This window comes from Toxorhynchites rutilus, chromosome 2 (assembly GCF_029784135.1).
Source record: "Toxorhynchites rutilus septentrionalis strain SRP chromosome 2, ASM2978413v1, whole genome shotgun sequence".
NCBI lineage: Eukaryota > Metazoa > Arthropoda > Insecta > Diptera > Culicidae > Toxorhynchites > Toxorhynchites rutilus.
In genome coordinates this window covers 105,186,728-105,210,936 of record NC_073745.1, presented here as the reverse complement: position 1 = coordinate 105,210,936, position 24,209 = coordinate 105,186,728, and the positions used below count along the sequence as shown (strand labels likewise).

The following is a 24,209-nucleotide window of genomic DNA, read 5'->3' as shown; positions in this document are numbered from 1 at the left end:
TTGCTCAGCTGAAGGATCCGTCGATTTAGTTAATAGTTGGTGCCACCAAAAGATTTGTATAGAAATTCGTATAAATCAAGTTGTCATATAACGACTTTTCCACACATTCTTCCGACTTTAATTTGTTTCTGTATTTATGTATTTTTTTTTCTTCTGAAGCTCGACGGACACAGTAGTGCGCCAAAAGTGAGGATCAGTTGATCTGACCCAAGGTGCTTGGAAGAAGGTGATTCTCAACGAGAAGTTGTGACACAGAATCAATTTAGCGATATATGTTAAACTTTGAGGTACGTTAAAATTTTATGAAGCACGTTATGGTTGCGTAAGATTTCTGAAAAGCATTAAATGGTTCAAATCGGGAAAAGTTGCCCGGTTAGATAGATCGACGTCACCTGCAGTTCTGTGGACGTTATTAGTTATTAGGTCGTTTTTAGTTATATAATTATTTCATAATTTCTATACTACTCTAATAATTTCAAGTAGAAAATACATTACATTAGAGAAGGAACATCAAGACATCTATTGGAATCACGTTTAGTTTATTTTCAGGACAATACACTTCACTGAATAACTCAACTACACTTAATAAAATAAATAAACTGACAAATTTGTCAGAAAATCCTTCCTGAATATTGCCTAATAACTGGTAACTATCGGAATCAACCAATTACCTTTCGGTGATTGGAACTCTCGACTCGTTTTAGACTAGAATCTTATTAGTTGACTATCTATTGAAATCATCAAAAAATCTTTTTTTTCTTGTGGAGTACAATATAGAAACGCAGTCCAAAATAGGTTAATACTTTTGAATTTTCAACAGTTAATCTATGATTCACAAGTTTTCAACAAACTATTATTATTTGCAGTTGTTATATCACATAATACTAGCTAGGTTGTGGCAAGCTGTCAACTGAAAATTCTCCTATACACAAATGCTCCTACGCTGGATTTCTCACTAGCTCCAGTGATTGATTTATGTTTTTCATTCGACAACATGTACACCTCTCGTGTGTTCTCATCCTCCGGTCCCCAATCCTTGGTGGGATTGAAGGCACTCTTCAACTTCTCGAGAAATCCTTTCTGTTCCTGAACATGCACGGAATAAATTGCCCAAATTGGCAGTTGGATTACCGCAAATGCATAGACGAACCATCCCATCACTAGAAATAAGCAACAATTTATACATGAAATAATTCGATCAGCCATTACCAGCCAGCTCACCGTTGTACTCCCACGGAACATCAACCGGTTTGTGCTCGATGAAGCTTCCTGCCAGGATCACCCCAACGACCACGGGAGCGACGATTGCCCAACAGATTCGCCAGAATTTGCTTGTTTTAATATTCAGCATGAAATAAATGTCCCGACAGATACGATCCACGCCGTATATCCACGCGAAGGTGATCAATTCAAACAACGCAAAGGTAAGCGTGACATATTTCGCTCCATAGTTATCAAACACATCCAGAAGATCCAATCCACCAGGAGCCATGTAAACGGTACTCAGACTGAACCCTAGAACGCTGATCGTGCTAGCCACCTTCCAGTTTGGAATCTCCGGACAGCGATCCCGAATAGCGGTGATAATACTGGTAATCACTCCCAGGTTACTCCCGATGCCAACGATGAAAAGCATCAGGAAGAATAGGATGGAAAAGAGCTGCGGCAGGTACTCGAACTTGGCAATCGCATCCGGGTATGCCATAAACGTTAGGCCAGGCCCTTGGCGTACCACGTCCTGGATGTTCTCCTTGTGTGTCACGTGGGCAAGATTTCCCAGCACTCCGAATACTATGCAGCCTACGATTATGGAGGTGAATGTGTCCAGCCAGGAGATAATCATGGCATCTCTGTGAATCAACGGTGAAAATTAAATCGATGAATAACACACATATTGAACGACCAACCAACCTGTAAACGTTATTGGAGAAGTTGTTGAACGACGAGTACGCGATTATTCCACCAAAGCAGATCGACAGCGAGAAGAAGCATTGCGTCACGGCTTCCATCCACACTCGGGCCGTGAAGAGTTGGTCCCACTTTGGTGTCAGGAAAAACATGATCCCTTTCCAGGCACCCTCCAGCGTGCACGAATGGATGAAGAGAACCAAAATGATCACATAAGGAAAAAGCGCGAGAAAGTATGCGGCTTTCCCCGTGCTTCGAATGCCTTTGATAAGAATACCGGCTACGACGAGCCAGGATATGAGCAGACAAATGGTCAGATCGGAGTCTGGGAATCCGATACCGTCCGCCAAGGGAGCTCTGTGCATGACGGTTTTTCTGTGGAATCAATTAACAAATAAAGTCAATAAAATGCGTCAACGTTATAACGATTAAGAGTTACGTGAAGTAGAGTTCAGCCGAAACATTCATGTTCTGCAGCTCTGGATCGCTTGTGTTCAAATATCCCCTATAGTTAGAGTTGATGCAGTGACTCCACGATGGATCACATGTGCTCCAGGGAAGCTCAGTGCTAAAGGACGCGATCAGGTAATACAGAGTGATCGCCAGCACCGGAGTATAATAAGTCATAACGACAAACATGGCGATGGATTGACCCACACCAACACCTAAAATGATGTTCATAGTCATCGAAGAATAGGTTCTAACGTGCGGAAAGTGAAATTTGCCTACCTCTCATGAGCGGTGCCATGTCGTAGATTTTAACGCACCCTCGGCTACAGAACTGTCCCATCACCATCTCCAGATAGTAGATTGGACGTCCGATTACGAACAGCACCACCAGATATGGGATCAGAAACGCTCCACCGCCATTTTCAAGAGCCGTATAGGGAAATTTCCAGATGTTTCCGAAACCTACCGAGTAGGCAATGCAGGACAGCATGAACTCCACTCCTTTACCCCATTTTTCCCGGCTGGGTGTTTCCGAAATTGGTATGGCGAGAGCGATTCCATTTGCATGCTAAAAGGAGTTTCGTGGAAGAAATGTTATTATTATTGTGTTCAGCGGTTGAATGCTAGGCAATGTTCGTAGCCATTTGATTAATGTGATGTGACTTCAATGTATTTTTTGCATAGTTAGAGGTTGGACAATTAAGCAAGATGCCACTGATGAGAGGTGTTTAGCAGTAGTTTGTTTACAAAGTTTTTCTCTTGACATCCTGTGGGAATAATTTGTTTTTTTTTTCTTAAATTGCCCCGCGATTGAAGATAAAAGAAGAATATTAATTTTGGGCAAAAGTTATGAAAACCCGTCATGGCTGGATACAAGAGTCACAAAAAATGTTGCCAAAACCACTAACGTTTTAAGAAACGTTTGTCTGCTCCTCGGAAGGTTTAATCGAGGCGTCGAAACGGAATAGTAGACTGTAAACTGCATAAGTACATCATGAAGGCTTTCGAAACGAATCCGGGATCTCCGGACGTGGATGTGACCAACAAATTCGATGCTATTCACAGTACGGTTCGAAATGTTCGTACTTGGAAAGGTTTCTTCATGTATCCAGCTATGAAGAAACCAAACAGGATCTTAATGTTTGCATTAAAAAAAATGGACAAAAATTTCAGATGTTTCATGGGTTTACCTTCACACGCACTGACGAAACTACCCATGTAGCATCAATCATAGTAACCCATGAGTGAGCAGAAAAATTTTGACAGCTCTTTCAGTCGAACTCTATCCGTGATGGCGAAAACAGTGAAGCTACTCCGTTCAGAAGTGTGCGCGTTCAAAGAACGGTACCCCGCCGCCTCGAAAACGGACATCGTGCGGCACTTTGTGGACGCCGGATACGCTCGTTCCGGCATCCACAACATCTTGGCATTACTGGACAACAATCAGAGCACCGACCTTGAGCGACAAGCATCCAGCTCCAAAGGATGCTGAAGAGGAAGAACGAGGGAAAAGTGGCTACAACGCTGCGTGCGCTTTGCCGGGAGGTCGGTGCAACCAGCCAAACAGTGAAAAAGTGCCTCGGAGCTGCAGGCAATGACGCAGCGGAAGCGGCTGAATAAGATGGTCAAGTCGATTTTCTCGGCGAATCGTGACGTTGTGGTAGTGATGGACGACGAGAACTATCTAACCTTGGATGGCAACGACTGGCAGGGCACTTTGTATTTTACTTTTCCCACGAAGGCAGTGAGCTCCGAACTGAAATTTATTTCACACACCAAGTTTTCCAAGAAGATGCTGCTGTGGCTGACAATCAACGAGAAGAAGATGTCGAAGCCGCTCTTATTTAGCTACGGACTGGCCGTGAACGGAGAAAAATTTATAGTACGAAGTGCCTGCCGGAAGTTGCGTCGTCGTTCATCAAGAAATACCATAAGGGCGAAAACGCGGTGTTCTGGTCGGATCTGGCGTCTTACTACTCGAAGCGATCATTAGAGGAGATGGAACGGCTGAATATCGATGCGGTACCCAAGTCGGCGAATCCGCCCAACGTCCCCCAGCTGCGCCCCATAGAGAATTTCTGGGCAAACCTGAAGCGTAAGATCTACTCCAACAATTTTGTCGCGAAAACTGAGAAGGAATTGATAAATAAAACAAAGAAAGAACTCAAAAACATGCCTACACGCATGTTTTCGTTCGCCATGGTGAATGTTCCGGTTTACTGCCGGACGGCCGCTCGCAAGGGTAGACGTAGACGTCATTAGAAAGAGATGGACCTCTTAAATTGCAAGGAATTCGCCCAATCGGAATTTATTGGATTTTTACTGAAAAAGAGTGGAAATGGCTGAAATTATAATTTAATTTGCAGACACTGGAGAAAGACATCCGATCAGGTCGACCAGCAGCATGTGTAGGAGTAGATGGTATGTATCAAGTCCAAAGTTTGAATATCCATTCGAGAGGAATAGAAATCGCAAACTTCATATTGTATTTTTGACCAACAAAAAATACAGAACTTTTTCTTCCAATAAAGTGTTATTCTAAGTGAGACAGATTCTGAGATATATCTGATTGAAAGCATACCGATTCTAAATTGGCAAGAGTTTATCAGAGTATGTAAAAAAAGGGGCGTTTGTTATTAGTGTTTCTTCAAATACTTGTATCCCGCTCCGAAAATGTTTTGTCAGAAATCGAAAACATTCACAAAATTTTAAATGAACTTGATGATGCTCTCAACACAATATCTAGATGCCTAAATTATACTCTAGAATCTCCATTTTGCGCTAATGGAAATAACGTAAGAAATTAAGAGTACGTTTTTTGAGTGAATGAGACTAACCTAAAAAAGGAATTCATGCGTGTTGCCAACGATTTCCTAGTATGCGAGACTCATCAATGTTTCGTATATTTATTTAGAAAATGATTGGAGAACTCATCGAAGGTGATATGAAACATAAAGCGGAAGAAGACTGGAAATGATTTTAAGAAATGTCAAGTCAGGATGTCTACAAGATGGCTCAATATGGATATTAGCAATTTTACCAAATGTTTGTATAAGACATCCAATAATTGAGGAGTTTTTAACATTATTCCAGAATTTATAGGAGGAGCAAGTACGATGTCACAGTGTTATTTGCGATGGCACGATTATAACGCAATGATATGGAAAAAATATCAAAATGAGACTTTAGAAGTTTGACACATGAAGAATGTGCAAAAAAAAAAAAATATCAAAGAAAACATGCTTTGTTCGGAAATTTTATTGAACATTAATTTGTCCAACGGCGGAGAAACTGAGTGATATGCCAGTCATTTCCAACTGGATACGGCCAGTCATTTCCAACTGGATGCGGAGCGGAATTTCCCCATAGTCAGTTAACTATCCTCAGTTGACTATGACTATGCCGAGCCCTGACTCTGATTATGAGTCTTTTTTTTGTATTTGCCTCCCAATTCCACATAATCAACGCAGTAAACAGTGCAGACTGCGTTACTTTTGAGTTGCTGTTTTGAGCTTTTCATAAGCTCAAAGTCTACTGGTAAGAAGAACTTGTAAACTGCCGGATCACTCAAGCAGGTGATATTCTGCGAGGAAAGTAATTGCACCTATTCCATGCGAGCCATCAGCCAAATAATTTCACATTTATGTTTCTTTCTTACTTCAATTCAAGTTTATTATTTTATTTTCATTTCTTGTTATTTTTAGTTTATTATTTTCCGTTTGGTTAACGATTTCTCTGATTTTTCTCTTGGCATTGCCCATAAGCTTCTGAACATAACCTACTGCAACTTTTTATTTTAGCTTATTTGATACAGTTGGTTTCTGACACATCCTTAGAGTAATGGCATTTCGCAAACTCCGAATCCTTGGTTCATTGATTGGTCTGTTTGGTGCTTCGTTTAGACTGTTCCGTCTATCGACGAGTCTACAGACCCTTTCTCTCCTTAGTACGCATTGTGTTAGTCGCTCAGATACCAAACTTTTTCGCCACGTCTTGTACCGCAAGTTATAATCCCTATCTAATCTATCCTATAATCCCTAAATTCCTATAATAACCTTCTTATCTATTAAAGTGTCAGCAGCAGGTTTTTTTCACCACGTCTTAGAGAATCTGCAAAAGTAAACCCTAGCCCATACTTTCGTAATGCGGTGTGATCTGCTTCGATGCTAACACTTTCTTCCTCAGCTTATTTTCTGATCGAGAGATTACTCACGGTGCCCCATTTGTGGTACTTTCGGAAAATTTGGAAACTCTCGAAAGACATGAAATTTTTTGAAAAAATTGAAAAATTGCCAGAATGAAGACCATTTGAATAAAAAATTGGTTATTTGTTAAACAAAATTCACTAAAATAGTGATGAATATATAGAAAAAATTAAATAATGAAATTATAATAAAAATAATGAAAAATTGAAAAATTAAGATATGAAATCAGGATACGGCTCCGTAACAATTTAAATAATTCATTTGTACATTTTTACATGCCAATTTCAGCAGGCTTAGATTCTGAGAAAAACGTACCATCAGATTTAGAGAGAATACCCACGCGCCCTGCTGCAGCGTAATAATCACTATATAAAAAAAAACATCTTCGAAAAAAACTAAATCATCTCTCGTTTTAGACCAGCCAATTGGCCACCAAAATCGAGCGATTTGACGCCCTTGGATTGTATTTGTGAGGGTATGCCAAATCGATTGTTTAAGCCGATAAATCAGCATCAATTCAAATAATTCCAGCTTCACCTATCCGGCAAAACGATCAAGCACTCGATGTTTTTCAAATACCTTGGAGTATATTTTGACTCTAAATGTACCTGGGGAATACACATTGCGTATTTGAAACAGAAATGCCAGCAAAGAATCAATTTTCTCCAAACAATAACCGGAACATGGTGGAGTGCCCATCCAGGAGACCTCATTCAGTTATACAAAACAACGATATTATCAGTGTTAGAATATGGCAGTTTTTGCTTCCGATCAGCTGCCAGGATTCATATTCTCAAGCTGGAGAGAATACAATATCGTTGCTTGCGTATAGCAATGGGGTGTGTGCATTCGACACATACGATGAGTCTCGAAGTTTTGGCAGGAGTACCCCCGCTTACTCTTCGGTTCACAGAATTATCCTACAGATTTCTCATCCGTTGCAAGATCATGAATCCATTGGTGATTGATAACTTCGAAAATCTACTCCAACTGATTCCTCAGTCAAGTTTAATGTCTTTATACCATGAGTACCTTACCCACGACGTGCACCTTTCACCAGGCATCTCCAACCAAGTTTGCTTCCCATACTTTTGCAATTCCTCTGTCATTTTTGATCTGTCCATGCGACATAAAATCCATGGACGCTCCGATTCTATTCCGCCGATATTTACGGCAGAATATGGGGGCATAGTTAGATCTGATAAAATGTTCTTTACTGACGGTTCATTCATAAACGGGTCCACTGGCTTTGGCATCTTCAATGAAAATTCCAGTGCCTCTTTCAAACTCAAAGATCCTTGTTCCGTGTATGTTGCTGAACTGGGTGCGATATACTACGCACTGGGGATCATTGAAACATTGCCCATCGACCACTATTTTATTTTTTCAGACAGTCTCAGCTCATTAGAGGCAATCCGTGTTTTGGTCGACAAATTATTCAAGATTACCTTAGCATGGGTTCCCTCTCATTGCTCGATTCCGGGGAATGAGAAAGCGGACTCGCTAGCTAAGGTGGGCGCTTTAGAAGGCACTCTTTTTGAAAGGCAAATTTCTTATAATGATTTTTTCCACATTCCTCGTCTGTACACGCTCGTAAGTTGGCAGCGCATGTGGAGTGGAGATGAGTTCGGTCGTTGGTTACACACGATTATCCCTAAGGTCTCGACGAGGGCATGGTTCAAGGGATTGAATGTAGGACGTGATTTCATTCGCGTGATATCTCGGCTTATGTTCAATCACTATAACCTAAACGCGCATCTCTATCGTATTGGGCTCGCAGCAAACAATCTTTGTGATTGTGGCGATGGCTACCACGACATCGAGCATGTTGTCTGGTCGTGTATCCGGTTCCATGCTGCTCGCTCTCAGCTCTCTAGAGCACTGAGAGCACAAGGCAGACAATCGGATATCCCCGTTCGGGATATCTTAGGTAGCCGTGATCCTGACCTTCTGCTTCATCTATACCTGTTCCTCAGAAACGCCGATGTCAACGTTTAATGATGTTTCCTTCGTTGTGTCCCCGTTTCATATCCCTCCTATCCGATCGATAAACTTTTACTTAGTCGCGGCAATACATACACACACTCTTTACAGATACACGGGCCAAAGGTTGTGCAGTCCACTGATGATTCAACAAGAGCCAAAGGTTGTACCGCTCATGACAACTCTACATGAACTGATGATTGCGCCGGTTAGTGACCATTCTATCCTGGATTCCTCGAGTCGAGAAAGACGCACCACGCTAGATATGAGGTACAGACTAGGGGGGCGTTGCTGATTAAGGGTCAGCTGCATCCCAATAGGAAGTATCCCGTGTCGGGCACATGTACAGAGCATTGGAGACAGCAACAACCCAATTACGAAAACACTTGTAATACTAACCTCGAGCCAACCGCGAGTAATCGGTTACATATTACTAACATAGATAATAAGAAAAATGGTCAAAGTATTGAACTCCCGGCCCCGTGAGGCTAACGCCATATGATCCTTTATAAAAATATATATTTTGGAAAAAAAAATTCAAATACTTGAAGACAACATCACACGTGCTATCGTTAAGATTCCAGCCAATATGTCCCAAAAATAACACGAAATTAGCCTCCACGCATGGATCACCGGAAACGTAGTTGTAACAAACATTTAAATGAAATAATATTTAAAAAAAAAGGCACGGATCTTTCTTTAACCCCAAATCATGTATGATATATTTCTTACAATTTTTCCTGTTTGTTCTGTAAATAAAATCCAAACGCTTATAAAATCATGATTATGTCCTTAAATTCGAGTTTCTTGGATCGGTAAATTTGATGTTTCATTAGAGAACGATACGAAGACTTCATAACAAGATGTGGTTGGAGGATGACACTCAAGCCACCCGCCCCGGGTGTCACACAGTCACGCTACGCCACTGTGTCTGTCGCTAGTGTTATGAATATGCGTGCTTCTGTTTCAGCAGTTTTAGTCTGTCCATTAAAAAAAGACTTGAATAAGCAGCACTTGAATGGGCTTGCCTCCTGCTCCAATAAACTAATAAATAAATATCGACAAACTGTAATTTGGTTTCACAAGCATCGATTTTATTATATAAAGCTGAAAAAAGCTGAGAACACAAACCATGCGGTTGTAAATGTGAATAGAGTTTATGGAACAGGACTCGACATGGGGGATGGGAGATAGAACGGGTTTTTTTTTTTTAATTCGTTTATTTTTACAGGCTCAGTTACTTAAGTTTAAAGGAGCCGAATTCTTAAATATAATTTTAAAACTATATATATAAACAATTTTCTTACATCTATGGTTAGTAAGGTGGAAAACCGATTACTCGCGGTGTACTCGAGTTTAGGAGGGTGACATATTTTTAGGAGAAGGATGGGATATAAGGAAATTGTAACAATGTTGATGAACACTCAATTTATAAATCTATTCGTATATCTATAGTGTATTTACATTTCAACTTATTCTACTATTTATAGCAAGGGGACGAATTACCCGCAAAGGAAGGAAAGGAGGGTATGAGGATGTAGGGGCAATCACACACGAAGATCTATAGCTTTAAGGAAAACATATATATGGGACATGTAATCAAGGTCTAACCGAGCCAACACATCTCTCACCGGCACAAGAACGGATTGTTTGATCTTAATTGAATCATTCTTAAAATTTAAAATATATTAGGCTGTCAAAAAAGTCCTGCGGTATTTCCGCGAGGTGTCGTTGTAAGCGCGTAGTTCTAGTTGTATTCATTGTATCGAGTCATACTATAGCTTGTTGGAAAGGTATTTTTGCGCGCTATAATAGAGTTCTTGACAGTGTTTTGTTTGGTTAAGTCGTTTGTGAGTTATAGTGTCGCAAATATGGAGCAAAATAAAGAGAAAATCCGACATATTTTACAGTACTACTATGACAAAGGCAAAAATGCATCTCAAGCTGCCAATAAAATTTGTGCAGCTTATGGACCCGATACAGTTTCCATTTCCACCGCACAACGATGGTTTCAACGTTTTCGTTCTGGTGTAGAGGAAAACGTCGAAGATGCGCCACGCTTCGGAAGGCCTGTCGTCGAAAATTGCGACAAAATCGCTGAATTAGCCGAGAAAGACCGGCATAGTAGCAGCCGTAGCATCGGCCAAGAGCTGGGGATAAGTCATCAAACCGTTATTAACCATTTGAAGAAGCTTGGATTCACAAAGAAGCTCGATGTATGGGTGCCACACATGTTGACGCAAAAAACATCTTTGACCGTATCGACGCATGTGAATCGCTGCTGAATCGCAACAAAATCGACCCGTTTCTGAAGCGGATGGTGACTGGCGATGAAAAGTGGGTCACTTACGACAACGTGAAGCGCAAACGGTCGTGGTCGAAGCCCGCTGAAGCGACTCAGACGGTGGCCAAGCCCTCATTAACGGCCAGGAAGGTTCTGCTGTGTGTTTGGTGGGATTGTCAAGGAATAATCTATTATGAGCTGCTTCCCTATGGCCAAACGCTCAATTCGGACCTGTACTGCCAACAACTGGACCGCTTGAAGGTAGCACTCATGAAGAAGAGGCCATCTTTGATAAACAGAGGCCGCATTGTCTTCCATCAGGACAACGCCAGGCCTCACACTTCTTTGGTGACGCGCCAGAAGCTCCGGGAGCTCGGATGGGAGGTTCTTTTGCATTCGCCGTATAGTCCGGACCTTGCACCAAGTGACTACCACCTGTTTTTGTCCATGGCGAACGAGCTAGGTAGTCAAAAGTTAGCCACAAAAGAGGCCTGTGAAAATTGGCTATCCGAGTTTTTGCCAATAAGGAAGCGAACTTCTATAACAGGGGTATTATACAGTTGGCATCTCGTTGGGAACAAGTCATCGAACAAAACGGCGCATATTTGACTTAAACCAGATGATTGTAACTAATTTTATGAACAAATGAAAATTCAAAAAAAAAAAAAATACCGCAGGACTTTTTTGACAGCCTAATATGTTGTACATAAGGGCAACATCATATGTTCACGAAGCTAATGTACATCGAAGATCAGTTGGCAATCCATTGCAAGCCGTTTGACGATGATAATTCCTAGCAGAAATCAAAAACTCAGCAAATAACCAGAGTCAAAGGCGATGGAAAAATGCACAGAACGCGTAGCCATTTGGAATACTGTTCGAAATTGTGAAAAATTTCTGCAAATTGCAGTGTGAATTATAATACAGTTATATCGTGATCAGCAACAAAGTCATGATTTGTTTGGCGTTAGTTCCTGCTCATATGAATGCAATCAAAAATTAAAAATTACTGTTGTGCCAACGGTCACCAAATAGGTAACATGCAGTCTTCAAAGGTTCTGTGAGCTCTATGCTAAATCAGAGAAAGAAAATTCAAATTTCAATGGGAAAGTGTTGAAATTACAACATCATCCATATGTAGGTACCCACATATATTTATACATTGTTCGATTGCTATACATCCATGTCCTTAATGTATAAATAACAGAAGCTAATCAATCGAAGAACTTTCACTGATGAACACCCCCACAACTACATATGTTTTCAATACAGTATCGATCTGCTTCGCACTTGGCGCATCCGCAGTATTATGTTCCTGTCCCATCAACTCGGCGAATCTATAAATACTATCCTTTTTAAGAATGGATTTCCCAAAACAAACCACTCAACGCCGTACATTCATTCCCCAAAACAATGATATTGGAAATTCCAACTTCTTGAAATTCTTGGCACACGTTCAAAAACGGTTCTAGATGGCACCACATTGATGGTGGCGGGTTTTCCGCTGGCAAATTGCGAACTATCTGGATTTTCCAAATTACATGGCGCAACATCTAATTCAGTTACGGCGCCACAACATGCACCGAAAGTGTAAACATCGCGGTCACAAACCTTTGCACTCATGTCCTTTTAACAAACCTAACTTTACAATAACTAGAGTATTTTTGATAGATATCCGTATGATTGAAAACATTGAAAAAATCAGTTACGTACACTCAGTCCGTTGGAAACGTTTTTATTATCTTTTCCACAGTAACTATTATTCAGATTATTTTCCATAACGTTCACTATCTAATTCAAACTTCGCACATGTACTAGTAGCAGCTAGTTTAACACCTCCTAGACATCAACTATCGCAGAACTTTCACAAGTCATACAACGAAAAGCACCTTGAATTTTCTTCAGAACTACCAATAAACTATTATTTACACCACTTGCTAACGGACCTCGGTTGTAACTGATCGATAGCGGTTCGATGCAATGGGTGCAATTCTGTATATAACTCGCGCGGATTTGGGGGTGGGACAGTGCGCAGGCGCTTCCGTTGGTTCACTTGCGCACTTGCGTTGTGCGCGAGTCCTCAGGATGGCGTTCACGCTCGTGTTAATTTGGCGCAAATGGGAGGTTGTTGATGCTGATGTGGGAACATACGTGTAGCAAAAATGGATATAAATTTTTTCCCGGTCCAATCATTGGCTACGTGGTAACTGAAGTCACTTTTGAGGAACTACAAATCGTAAGTATGTCACCACGACGAAGGGGTAACCAGACGGTGATCTTGAATTCGGCGATCGTAAGAGTGCGGGTTTGTTGACAAACAATTGCGTTATATACATGAATTAGTACTTGTCACGAGTTCATCAAACCAGCGGTTGTTTACCGTAGATAGGGGTGAAAATGTACGCAAACTATGAAGGTTGTGATATTCTCTTGAATGAAGCATAGGGGGGTCACTCTACGAAAAATGTAACGATTCATTGAGAGTTTTTAAAAGCATGTTAGTCAAAATCGTTATTGCGAAATATGTTGTGTTATATACCATTGGATAGGAAATTTATCCAGCATTTTTTTGCTTGAAACACGAACAGAGAATATAGCAAAAAAGAAGAAGCTGAGTCTGAGCCTAGAGGCACGGACGGAAGTTTGACGTAGGACTGTTTGTTGTATGTACTCATAACCTTCAAACGGATTGTAACGAACACAGAAAGACAATAGGCTTCTGGAAGGAAGTTCAACTGTTTAACTGAAAATGATTGATAAATATCAGTAGGACACATGACAGGGTGGAATGGTAGGTGAAGTATATGTGGATCGGTAAACAAAAAAAATCGTCATTTATTGCATTGAAAATGAAATTTATGGGGAAACGAAACGAAAACATAAGTTCAAAATATCACGATTTCGTGATATTTTGAGGTAAAATACACATGAAATCATGAAGTTGCTTTATTTTTAATGGATAGTTATGGTATTGTGATTTATTTTCAATGTCTTATTCTTATTATTAGGCATCGGGAGCAGTGGCTTTTTCGGTGAAATGATGTTCGTGTGCAGACAATCAAGTCGTATTGGTTCTACTGCTCAATATATCATAGAAGGATTTGAGTCATTCAGAATTATGAATATGAGTCATGAAAATTATGAATACTTCATTTCGTTCAATTTTTGTGATGCGATGTAATGCCGATCTCAATAAGTCTTCGCATGATAATCGTTGCCTCCTCCTAATTAATGAACTATCACTGTATGGGTGACACTTTCCTCGTTTCTTTGATGAAATCTTGCATGAAGTTTAAATTACGCATGAAATCTTGCATCTGATTACTTTACCATCTTGTTAATTTGAATTACTGCACACAATGTTGTGTTAAATACACCATTCATGGGAACTAAGTTGGAAGAAAGAATGCATAATACATGATTTACCTTCGCATCCGATCGCAAAACATACCTCTTTTATTTGTTAAATTGCTCACTTGTTTTATTATTTCCACTGTTGAAAAATACAATTTTTTAACAATGAAAAAACTCAATGCAAATGCAATTACTACACAGTCACAGTCCTATGTCAAAATCCCGTCCGTGCTCTTATGTTCAGACCCATTAACTTTTTTTTGTTTTAATCGCATGAAAAATGTCCGTTGAGATGGAGCAAATCTGTCAAATACTTTTACTCTTTTCTCAATGTAGCTCTTGCAAATGAAACTATCTGGGAAGAAAGCGTAGGGAGCGAAAATTTACACATATTCATGATTGAAATTTATCAATGAGATGTCTGGAGGAATGGGTTTCAATACTATTAATCCAAACTTTGCTCGTATTTAACACTGAAAACATAAAAAATTTAACAAGTTTGGACAGAATAATCAGAGTCTAGTGCATATTTGTTTCGGTATATTTCCCCCGAATATGCACATAAAAAGTCGTATAAATAGCACTTTCATTATTTCGTATTATTTTATATGTTGGAATCGTGGAGACAATCTGGCGCAGTGGTAACACTCGTACCTCTCACACTGAAGGTCAATTCTCACTCCCGACATTCATCCGAAATAGAAGTAAAGTGACGAACAGGGTTGGGGGACAGATTTCATCGAGGGGAGCTCGTTCCTTAGATCATTATAGTTTCTCACCTCAGACTCGATTCAGTAATCAACCCCAAATGAGGGGGAGTCTGAAATTTCTATGTCTGCATATCCTTCGACCTCTGCAATTCTAAAAATGAATGATTTTTACTACCAGTTAATTTTAGATTTATCAATTTAATAATAAAAAAAATTAAAAAAGTATAATACAGTGACGCCTCGATTATATCACTGGGCGTTTTTATCAAGTCTCGTTTATATCACTCTCGAATTTATTTGTGTCGATTTTTGACACAAAAAAAAATCGAGATGACAGTAGATCTCGACGTTCATGCAATATGAAGACATTGGGCATCGATTTTTTTTCGAAAACCCCGATTTCCTTTACTCTCCCTTTGGGTGATTTTTCGGTTCTCAAAAAACTCGAACTTTGACCGCTGTGCGACACTAGTAAATGAAGTCCGATTGGGCTGATGTTTTGCATAGGGTGGTTTTTCATGGGAATCAGTATTTTTAATCAAGTTTCCTTTGAAAATTCGAGATGATCATTTTCATTGGCACTCTAATGTACACGATTAAAACACGACTCTGTTAATGAGCCTAAATAAATAAACAAATGTGGCAAAAAAGCCCACTCTCGACGCAATTAAATGTCGAGCCTGATTGGACACAAATGATTCCGTGAAAATTGATAATTTTGCTCTTTATCGCAAAATATTAGACCCCTTTTTTTCATTTGTTCATCAGGGTGCTCATTTCCATTTTATGGTTGTCCGAAAAATCCATTTTCCCTCCCTTTTTCCAAAAATGACATTTTTTAAAAGTACATAACTTTTGAACTACTGGACTAATTTTGACGATCAACATAGCAAAATGCAATAACTAGGCAAGAAGCTTTCAATAAATACCATAAATAACGTAATTACGCTGGAAACATCATCCGAGAAGCTAAGGAGGAATGTTCTAGTGATTTTAAGAAGGAGTGAGCATCAACTTATTCTCATGAGACGTGTAGAATAGGGTCAGAACTTTACATGGAAAATTAAAACTCAGTTTTTTTAGCAAAACTAAGGAGGTTTTATTCAAGTCTCGGAATCTCAGGCAAAGCAATTGCAAGTTCAGGATCCGTAACACAAAGTGTTATACAAAGACTGTGATCATTTTTTAGCTTTTTCCACAAACTACTCTGCTCTTCCGGATTCACAGAAATGTTTAGAGTTCCACTTTCTCACTTGACTAGTTTAATGTTAACTATGTCACAGCAGATAACAATGCACAATGGTCCAGGAGATGCATTCAAGTGGAAATTAGCATTTAGAGCTTGACAGTTATTCTCTAGACAAAAACTGTCTTATAGAAAGTTGTTACTCATGATAGAGCGCTCGTTTATATGTTGTCAGAAATAGTGTGACCAACATTGTCGATGAAATGAAAAATCTAACTTTCTTATCTTTATAGATAGAGGTAAACATAGTTTGACAATGTTGTAGCTCCAATTATTTGAGACATCTTTGTAGAAGGAAGTTTTTCTCTATCTCTTGAAATAACCGATATAGCGTTTTTTTGTCTAAGTTACGTTAGGGTCACCATGAAAAAAAACTGTTTTTTGCTCTAATATCTCAACTTCACTCAAAGTTATTGATATTTCTTCCCAGAAAACACGCTCTTTTCATTTGTTTGTCATTCTTTTTGGGGTAAAAATAAAAAATGTTTGTTGACGGAATTTGAAAGAACAAATTTCACTCTATGTAATATGTGATTTTGAAAACTATGTTATTTTTTGTGTTTGAGTAAATTAAAATTGAAATCATCAGTTTTTGGATGAAAATCCATCAATAACTTTGAGCAGGGTTAAGGTATTAACATGTTCTGCATCGCAAAATATTGGTATTCATAAGCTCTGAAAGTCGTACGAAAACCATTTTGACGTAGAATTTAAAATATAAAAGTTAGAGTAAAAAACCCGTTTTTTTTATAGTTAACCTAATGCAACTCAGATAGAAAGCGCTAAAAACAACTTTGTGGGAGATATTTATTGTTTAGACAAAAACTGTCTTAGACAAAGTTGTTACATATGATAGAGCGCACATTTTTATGTTATCAAAAATAGGGTGACCAAAATTTTCAATGAAATGAAAAATCTAACTTTCTTTTCTTTATAGATAGAGATAAACATAGTTTAACAATGTTGTAGCCCCAGTTATTTTAAACAACTTTGTAGAACAAAGTTTTTTCTATCTTTTAAAATAATCAATTTAGCTCTTTTTTCTAATTTGCATTAGGGTGACCATGAAAAAACGTGTTTTTTCTGCTTTAAATTTCATATTTCAAATTCTACATCAAAACTGTCTTCGTACGACTTTTAGAGCTTATCGATACCAACATTTTGCGATGCAGAACTTGTATATATCTTAATTCTGCTCAAAGTTATCGATAGTTTTTTACCCGAAAACTTATGATTTCTATTTTGATTTACTCAAATACGAAAAATAACATAGTTTTAACACATCATGTAGAGTGAAATATGCTCTTTCAAATGCCGCCAATAAACTTTGTTTACTTTGCCCCAGAAAGAATGACAAACAATTGAAGAGAGCGTATTTTTTGGGAAGAAATATCAATAACTTTGAGTGAAGCTAAGATACCGACAAGTTCTGCATCGAAAAATGGTTGTCTTAGTAAGCTCTAAAAGTCTTTCGAAGACAGTTTGCATGTAGAATTTAAAATATAAAAGTTAGAACGAAAAAATAGTTTTTTTTCATGGTAACCCTAAGGTAACTAAGGCTATATCGATTATTTCAAGAGATAGAGAAAAACTTTGTTCTACAAAGTTGTCTCAAATAATTGGGATTACAACATTGTCGAACTATACTTAGCTCTATCTACAGGGTTTTCCAACTTTAAATTCCGAAAGTAAATTGAAATAAAACACACTTAGAATTCGAATTTCGATGAAACTTTTATTTCAAATTAAAGTTTGGTTTATGCCATTATGTGTGAAATACAACATCATTCAAATGTCCACCTAGGGCTCCTCGCACACCTTGATCCGGAACAGGTAATTTTCGATGACTTTTCGGCACATATGGGGCGGTATCTCGGTCATAACTTCACGAATGTTGTCTTTCAAATGTTCAAGAGTTTGCGGAGAGTTGGCATAGACACGGTCTTTCGCATAACCCCGTGGCAAAAAAAAAATCGGTTAACATGCGGCCATAGCGCTCACCATTCACAGTTACCGTCTCACCGTCCTCATTTTCAAAGAAATACGGCCCGATGACTCCACCAGACCATAATGCGCACCAAACAGTGACTTTTGGCGGATGCAATGGCCTCTCAACAATCACGTGTGGATTTTCTGAGCCCTATATACGGAAATTTTGGGTGTTCACATAGCCACCGAGCTCGAAATGTGCCTCATCGCTGAAGAAAATTTGATGCGAAAATTCTGTTGTTCGTTCACCTAATCGACGTATGCCCGACGCATTCCATGGTCTTCTTCTTCTTCAATGGCACTAACGTTCCTGCATTCCATGGTCACCACGCTCTAATTTTTGTACCAGTTGGACTTTATGTGGATGTAGGTGCAAGTCCAAATGCTAAATTCGCCACAATGATGTGTTTGACAAGCCCAATTGCTGAGCACGCCGTGGAATCGAAACATTCGGGTCATCCTCCACACTGGCAGCAATAGCAGCAATATTTTCGGCCGAACGCACATTACGATGATGCACAGGTTTGACAATATCCGCTACGGATCCAGTTTGTTCGAATTTGCTAATGTCTCGTTTTTCGAGAAATATTAAGAAATATTGACAGGAACTATACGGGTAGTTCGCTTTCTCCGTATGGGTATTTTCTGCTTCAAAGATGACAAACGTTTTCTTTTATTTTATCTAATAGAGAGAGCTTTTAAATTAATGCAATGTTTCTACGCAACTTTGAAGCCTTTTCAATTGGTTTGCTCATATTACTTGTTCCTGTCGATAGCTTATGGATCGATTTTTGGCATCATTCAACGATGGTTTTCTGTATCACTAGTTTTAGTAGTCAAAACTCAATTCATTCGAGTAAGATGCGATATGTGTGAGAATCGATTCTCGAGGGTGAACTTTTGCGGAGAAGGATTATTCATGATATGAAAAAAACTCTTAGTATCTAGAAAGTCACCAATGCTTCCATTGACTAAGTGTGTTGGTAAACTGTTGTAATTTTTTTCATAAGAGATTTGATCAATTTGAATGAATGAATGAATGTTAAGGGTGTTGTTTTGAACAAATTTCAACCAAAATAATGCAACCATTACTTGAAAATGCATTCCTGCCGTCGATAATGGAGTATCAAAGGAATTTCTGAGACATGATCCAAGAAAATTTTTCCAACAACCACTTCATCAATTTCAATATTGTATCTGCTAGTAGAAAACAGGAAATAGAAGTAATTTATTAAAAAAAAAAAAAAAAATAGAACATAACAAAGTCATAGCGAAAAGGGAGATTTATATCATTGGTTTCCAGAGTGTATTGTCTCTTCCCATAACTAATATTCCGTGAGTTAGGTATTACTCCACTAAAGCTTATGTCTAGTCCACAGATGGAGACGAATTCAACATAGAGATGGATAGACATAATTGATCCTAGATCAGCCATTCAAACTCTTTGATTACAATACATAGTATCAACTGATAATTATTTAATTATTCACAAATTCAATATAAATTAATAATATTAATTAATTTTGAAACGATCTTCCTTACCATATTAAGCTCTTTTAATTACTCTTACAATTAATGAAATCTAGCTCGATACCTTCCCGCGCCGAATGATCTGATAATTGTATACTATACGCAAGTCCATCATTATTAATCCCGCTGCGTTTGTTCTCACGTTTTGCAGCTTAACATCTTTCCACCAAGAATGCATCTTTATGCATCTGCACTTGTTGATGCCATGCTAGCGGTGGCTGCAACCAACCTTCAAAGAGCAGTCATATGTTTCTGTCTCTTACCTAAGTGCGATCCAGAAAGATTTCCCAGAACACATCTCTTGGAATTATCTGGCTGCAAAGTTGATCGACCCTTTGTCAACAGGATGTTGTGCCAATTTGTTCTGGACTTTTTCTGTAAAACGTCGGTTCAGCAGACATTCGCTGATGGGCTGTAAAAAGAGAACATTTATAATCTTTCAACAGGGCAGTAGATCACTTGCACATGGATTGCTTTAAATAGGTTCATTCGTTGATAGATTTCAACAGTTGGGCTGAGTCCCCCAGAGTCGTCGGATTGTCCTGATTATATTCCAGTGAAAATGAATACCATAGTTTATTGCATATTAATTGTCGAAGTAAGTTTAGATGAAAGCTAATTCTACTATATTGTTCACATATTTTTTCAATGTTGTAGCTATCGCTGGCATACATTTCTCCGAGTAGCGCTAACGAAAGAGACCAAAATCAAAAGGAGGCTAAGATTAATTTTTTCAATTTCGATCCGAGAACAGGTATTACATTTATGTTTCCTATCATCGAAAAGTCATTACCTTTGTTCATCATATAGGCACCTACAATTTTGGCTACCAAACCGAGGACAACGGTCAGTTTCGCTATGAAACTCGAGGACTGGATGGGGTCACATACGGTTGTTACGGATATGTAGGTCAAAACGGTCGTACTCGAGTGACTCACTACGTATCGGACGCACACGGCTATCGTGTGATACAACCCCAATTTCCGGTGCAAATTTTCTTCAACGATCCGTCTGTGAAGTACGTTTCTGATCTAGAGGTGACATACAAAACTCTGTGTGTTGTACTGTTTCCCTTTCCAGTAATTCCGAAGCAAAAGATTCTAACGACAGTGAGAAACCCGCTATTAAAAGTGAGCTACGCTGGACTGGATTTTTCCTTCCGCGGGCTTGCGTTGGAAATCCAACGCGTCCACCGAGTATCAACCCTGGAATCCAGACACAATCACCCACCAAACCTACGTCCGTTCCTAGACCGACGATACATCCGATTACTCTACGGCCAACTCCTGCGACCAATCAAAACGGAACTATGTGGCATCCCTGTTGTCATCAGACGAATACGCCATCTCCATCGGTTAGCGGTCCGCAAGCTGATGTCCCGCTGTTGGGACCTGTACTTGGTCTCGTTGGAGGTCTTCTCGGTGGTTTACTGGGGGCATTGAGTATTGATCTGAATCTTGATTTAAGTAAGTTCAAAAACTAAAGCGTTACACTCACATTCTTCAGCATCATATCATGTTTCCATCATGTTTTGTTCGTAGTTCCAGCTTACTATCTACCATATTTCCATGATGTACCATCGAACATTCGGCATATTCCATGTGATGATTGCGGTGACGACTCCTCGGGATATTTGGGTCTCACGCCGACTGTCTTCGTGCCGAAAACACTTGCTGACAGAATTGGGCTTTCGGCTGCGTTTCAAACTGGCTCTAAAAATATCCACAATGTAGCTAATATGTTTCAGCTGCTGAAGGATGTAGATGGCAGCTGGCGAGCTCAAATGGCGACCGAAGGCGATAAGGGGAAAGCATCATTATAAAAATACAGAATAATCGGTTGGGCTGTCGAAAGTGAGGTGTGATTACATGATATGAATTATGAATAAAAACAAAATACCGACGTGTAATTTTTTTTTGTTATTTATGTCGGAAGTTTCAGATTTATGAAAAACGGAATCAAGCCTACTTAAGTGCGCTACACATACAGAGTCACCGTCCCGTCAACTATTCGATCTGGCGTAGTGGTAACATACAAGGGTCGTTCAAAAATATGTTTCAGTGCCTCAGAAATCGCGAAAAAATAAAGTTAAGACAAAAACAAGGACATTTTCGAAATCTACGTTTCATTTTCTATTTTTCTACATAATCGCTGTGACGTTCGAGGCATTTTTCATAGCGTGGCACGAGTTTTTCTATTTCGAGCGCGAAGCGCGTAGCGTTCAACTTTTTGAAGTACGATGTAACTGCGTCACGAATTTCTTCAGTGTTATCGAATCGTTGACCGCTGAACGCCTGTTTCATCACCGTACTATTGTGAAGTTTTGGACCGATTAAGAACCGCGATTAAGAACAAATAGCCAGGTTTATTGACGAAAGGAGTGTTCCTCATCCACGATAATGCGCGGCCCCATTCTGCTCGCGTAACTCAAGAGCAATTGAAAAAATTCAAATTGACTGTGTTCGAGCAACCTCCTTACTCCCCATGTAGCGCGCTGGAAACGCAGTTACTGGTTCCGTCACACGGGATTCAAAGTGAGTGGCTTAAGCGCCACCTCATAAGAGGGCCACTCACTCGCTGTCTGCCCGGCAAGAATTCCGACCTCAGGGCGGGTTCTTGAATCGATCCCGAAACTCACAAATAGCTGAATCCTCCTGACACCTACACCTCGCGTTCCCGTTTCTCTGCTCTGTCTCCAATAACACAAACGAGAGAAAGTTCGCGGATTCTACCGGCACTGGCACTGATACGAACACCAAAGCGTCTTCCCCTGGTTCCTCCTGCGGCCCAAACCTTCCCAGTCGCTTCTGAGAACAAGAGCCGAGATGGACTGAGACTCCCAAGCAGTCCTCACTTGGAGTACAAACAAACATCTACGAACAGAAGACGACGCGAAGCTCGAAAGGGTTTCTCCAAACAATAACGTCAACTCAATCTAACTACCACATTTATCTAACATGAAATATTTATTCTTTTGACCTACACTATACACTAATTTCCCTATTCTATTTTTCCTAATATCTACACGTCGAACCGGCCTTCATTCCTCCGCACTTCGCACCACTGTTTCATTTAAATGGTGATCACTTGATACAATAATTCGTTCAATATATAGTTCAACAATAAGTACCCACCCACATGCGCATGTATATTTAGGGTTAGGGTACTCACACGTGGCTGGCTCTGTCCGTAGCGCTGTGATGTCGAAGCAGCTCCCTTCCGACGATGTTGGCTTGGTGTCGGGAATTCCAACCAGACACGTGGGGTCAAAAGTGCTGTTATCGGTGCTGGGTTGCGGTGCGCCGAGCTCTAACCGGAAGTTGCGCTGCCGGTCAGTCGTGAACCTCTGGATTTCTAAATCCTGACAAAAAAACCGTCGAACGGCTGTTCGACGCATTTACAATCATGCCTTTTATATAATCATTTCAAATTACCTTTTTTATATTTATTTTCACTACACACGATCCTAAGGAATATTATTTGAATTCCTAATTTCCTATCACTAGAAGAACAACGAAAGAACACATAACGATATAACGAATTACATTTGAAAAAAAACTTTAAACAAGCCTTACATTGTTAAACACACCGCGACGCGACAACGAAAAATATCACGCACTCCTGCCTGCTCCACGAATCAGGTTGAAATGGGCGCGCAAAAGTCCTCAGTTCCTCAGAACACAATCATTGCCCGATCTTTGCCCCCGGGAGAACAATATTTGCTAAAGCAAATAATGCTCTTTTCAAATCCGCGAACTTCCCCCAGCCCACGGTTCGAAACAGAGCAAAGAAACGCTTGTCCGCTCTCATGAGTCTGGTTGAGTCAGCATTCTCGCGAGTTTCAGAATCGCCTCTCGAAACCTGACTCGAAACTCTCGCTAAGCCGCGCATAAGCGACCCAATTGCGAGGTACCTTGTCGACTCAACCTTGAAATGTATATGTGTGACGGAACATGATTCGCTGCGCTTGCGTCCAACCACACAACGATTGCGTACAACTTATGCACATCGTTGTGTGCAAGATGTGATAGATAGCAGTCCGTTTTATTTGGACTGCTACCCTCCGGAAAATATTTATAAATTGTAGCATGACTGCTACACCCAGACCTCGCCCCTAGCGACTATCACTTATTCCCGGTGATGAAACAAGCGTTCGGCGGTCAACGATTCGATAACACTGAAGAAATTCGTGACGCAGTTACATCGTACTTCAAAAAGTTGAACGCTACGCACTTCGCGATCGGAATAGAAAAACTCGTGCCACGCTATGAAAAATGCCGTCACGGCGATTATGTAGAAAAATAGAAAATAAAACGTAGATTACGAAAATCTCCTTGTTTTGTCCTAACTTTATTTTTTCACGATTTCTGAGGCACTGAAACTTATTTTTTGAACGACCCTCGTACATACCTCTCACGCTAAAGGCCACGCGTTCAATTCTCACTCCCGACATTTATCCAAATTGGAAGTAAAAGTGACGAACCAGCCAAAATGTGTTGGAAGTCACTATAATAGAGAAAAAAAAATATATATTTGACAATTCATTCCTT

General features: G+C 39.7%; 2 protein-coding genes across 3 annotated transcripts; one reads left to right on the top strand and one right to left on the bottom strand.

The window, feature by feature from the left end:
- Nucleotides 1–532: 532 nt before the first annotated feature.
- Nucleotides 533–12,789, bottom strand: LOC129767503 (sodium-dependent nutrient amino acid transporter 1-like). The gene is made up of 6 exons (XM_055768480.1): nucleotides 12,544–12,789; nucleotides 2,638–2,926; nucleotides 2,348–2,573; nucleotides 1,912–2,283; nucleotides 1,222–1,850; nucleotides 533–1,160 (listed from the first exon to the last, which is right to left on the bottom strand). The coding sequence occupies exons 1-6, from the start codon at nucleotides 12,607–12,609 to the stop codon at nucleotides 907–909; spliced, it is 1,836 nt and encodes a 611-aa protein (XP_055624455.1). The 5' UTR covers nucleotides 12,610–12,789; the 3' UTR covers nucleotides 533–906.
- Nucleotides 12,790–20,108: 7,319 nt separating this feature from the next.
- Nucleotides 20,109–21,610, top strand: LOC129770584 (uncharacterized). 2 transcript variants are annotated; one of them, XM_055773508.1, is made up of 6 exons: nucleotides 20,109–20,257; nucleotides 20,317–20,413; nucleotides 20,470–20,677; nucleotides 20,740–21,125; nucleotides 21,201–21,517; nucleotides 21,595–21,610. In XM_055773508.1, the coding sequence occupies exons 1-5, from the start codon at nucleotides 20,222–20,224 to the stop codon at nucleotides 21,479–21,481; spliced, it is 1,008 nt and encodes a 335-aa protein (XP_055629483.1). In that variant the 5' UTR covers nucleotides 20,109–20,221; the 3' UTR covers nucleotides 21,482–21,517; nucleotides 21,595–21,610. The 2 variants fall into 2 exon arrangements, with proteins under 2 accessions (XP_055629483.1, XP_055629482.1); XM_055773507.1 differs by lacking the exon at nucleotides 21,595–21,610 and having other exon boundaries at nucleotides 21,201–21,568.
- The last annotated feature ends 2,599 nt before the right edge of the window (nucleotides 21,611–24,209 follow it).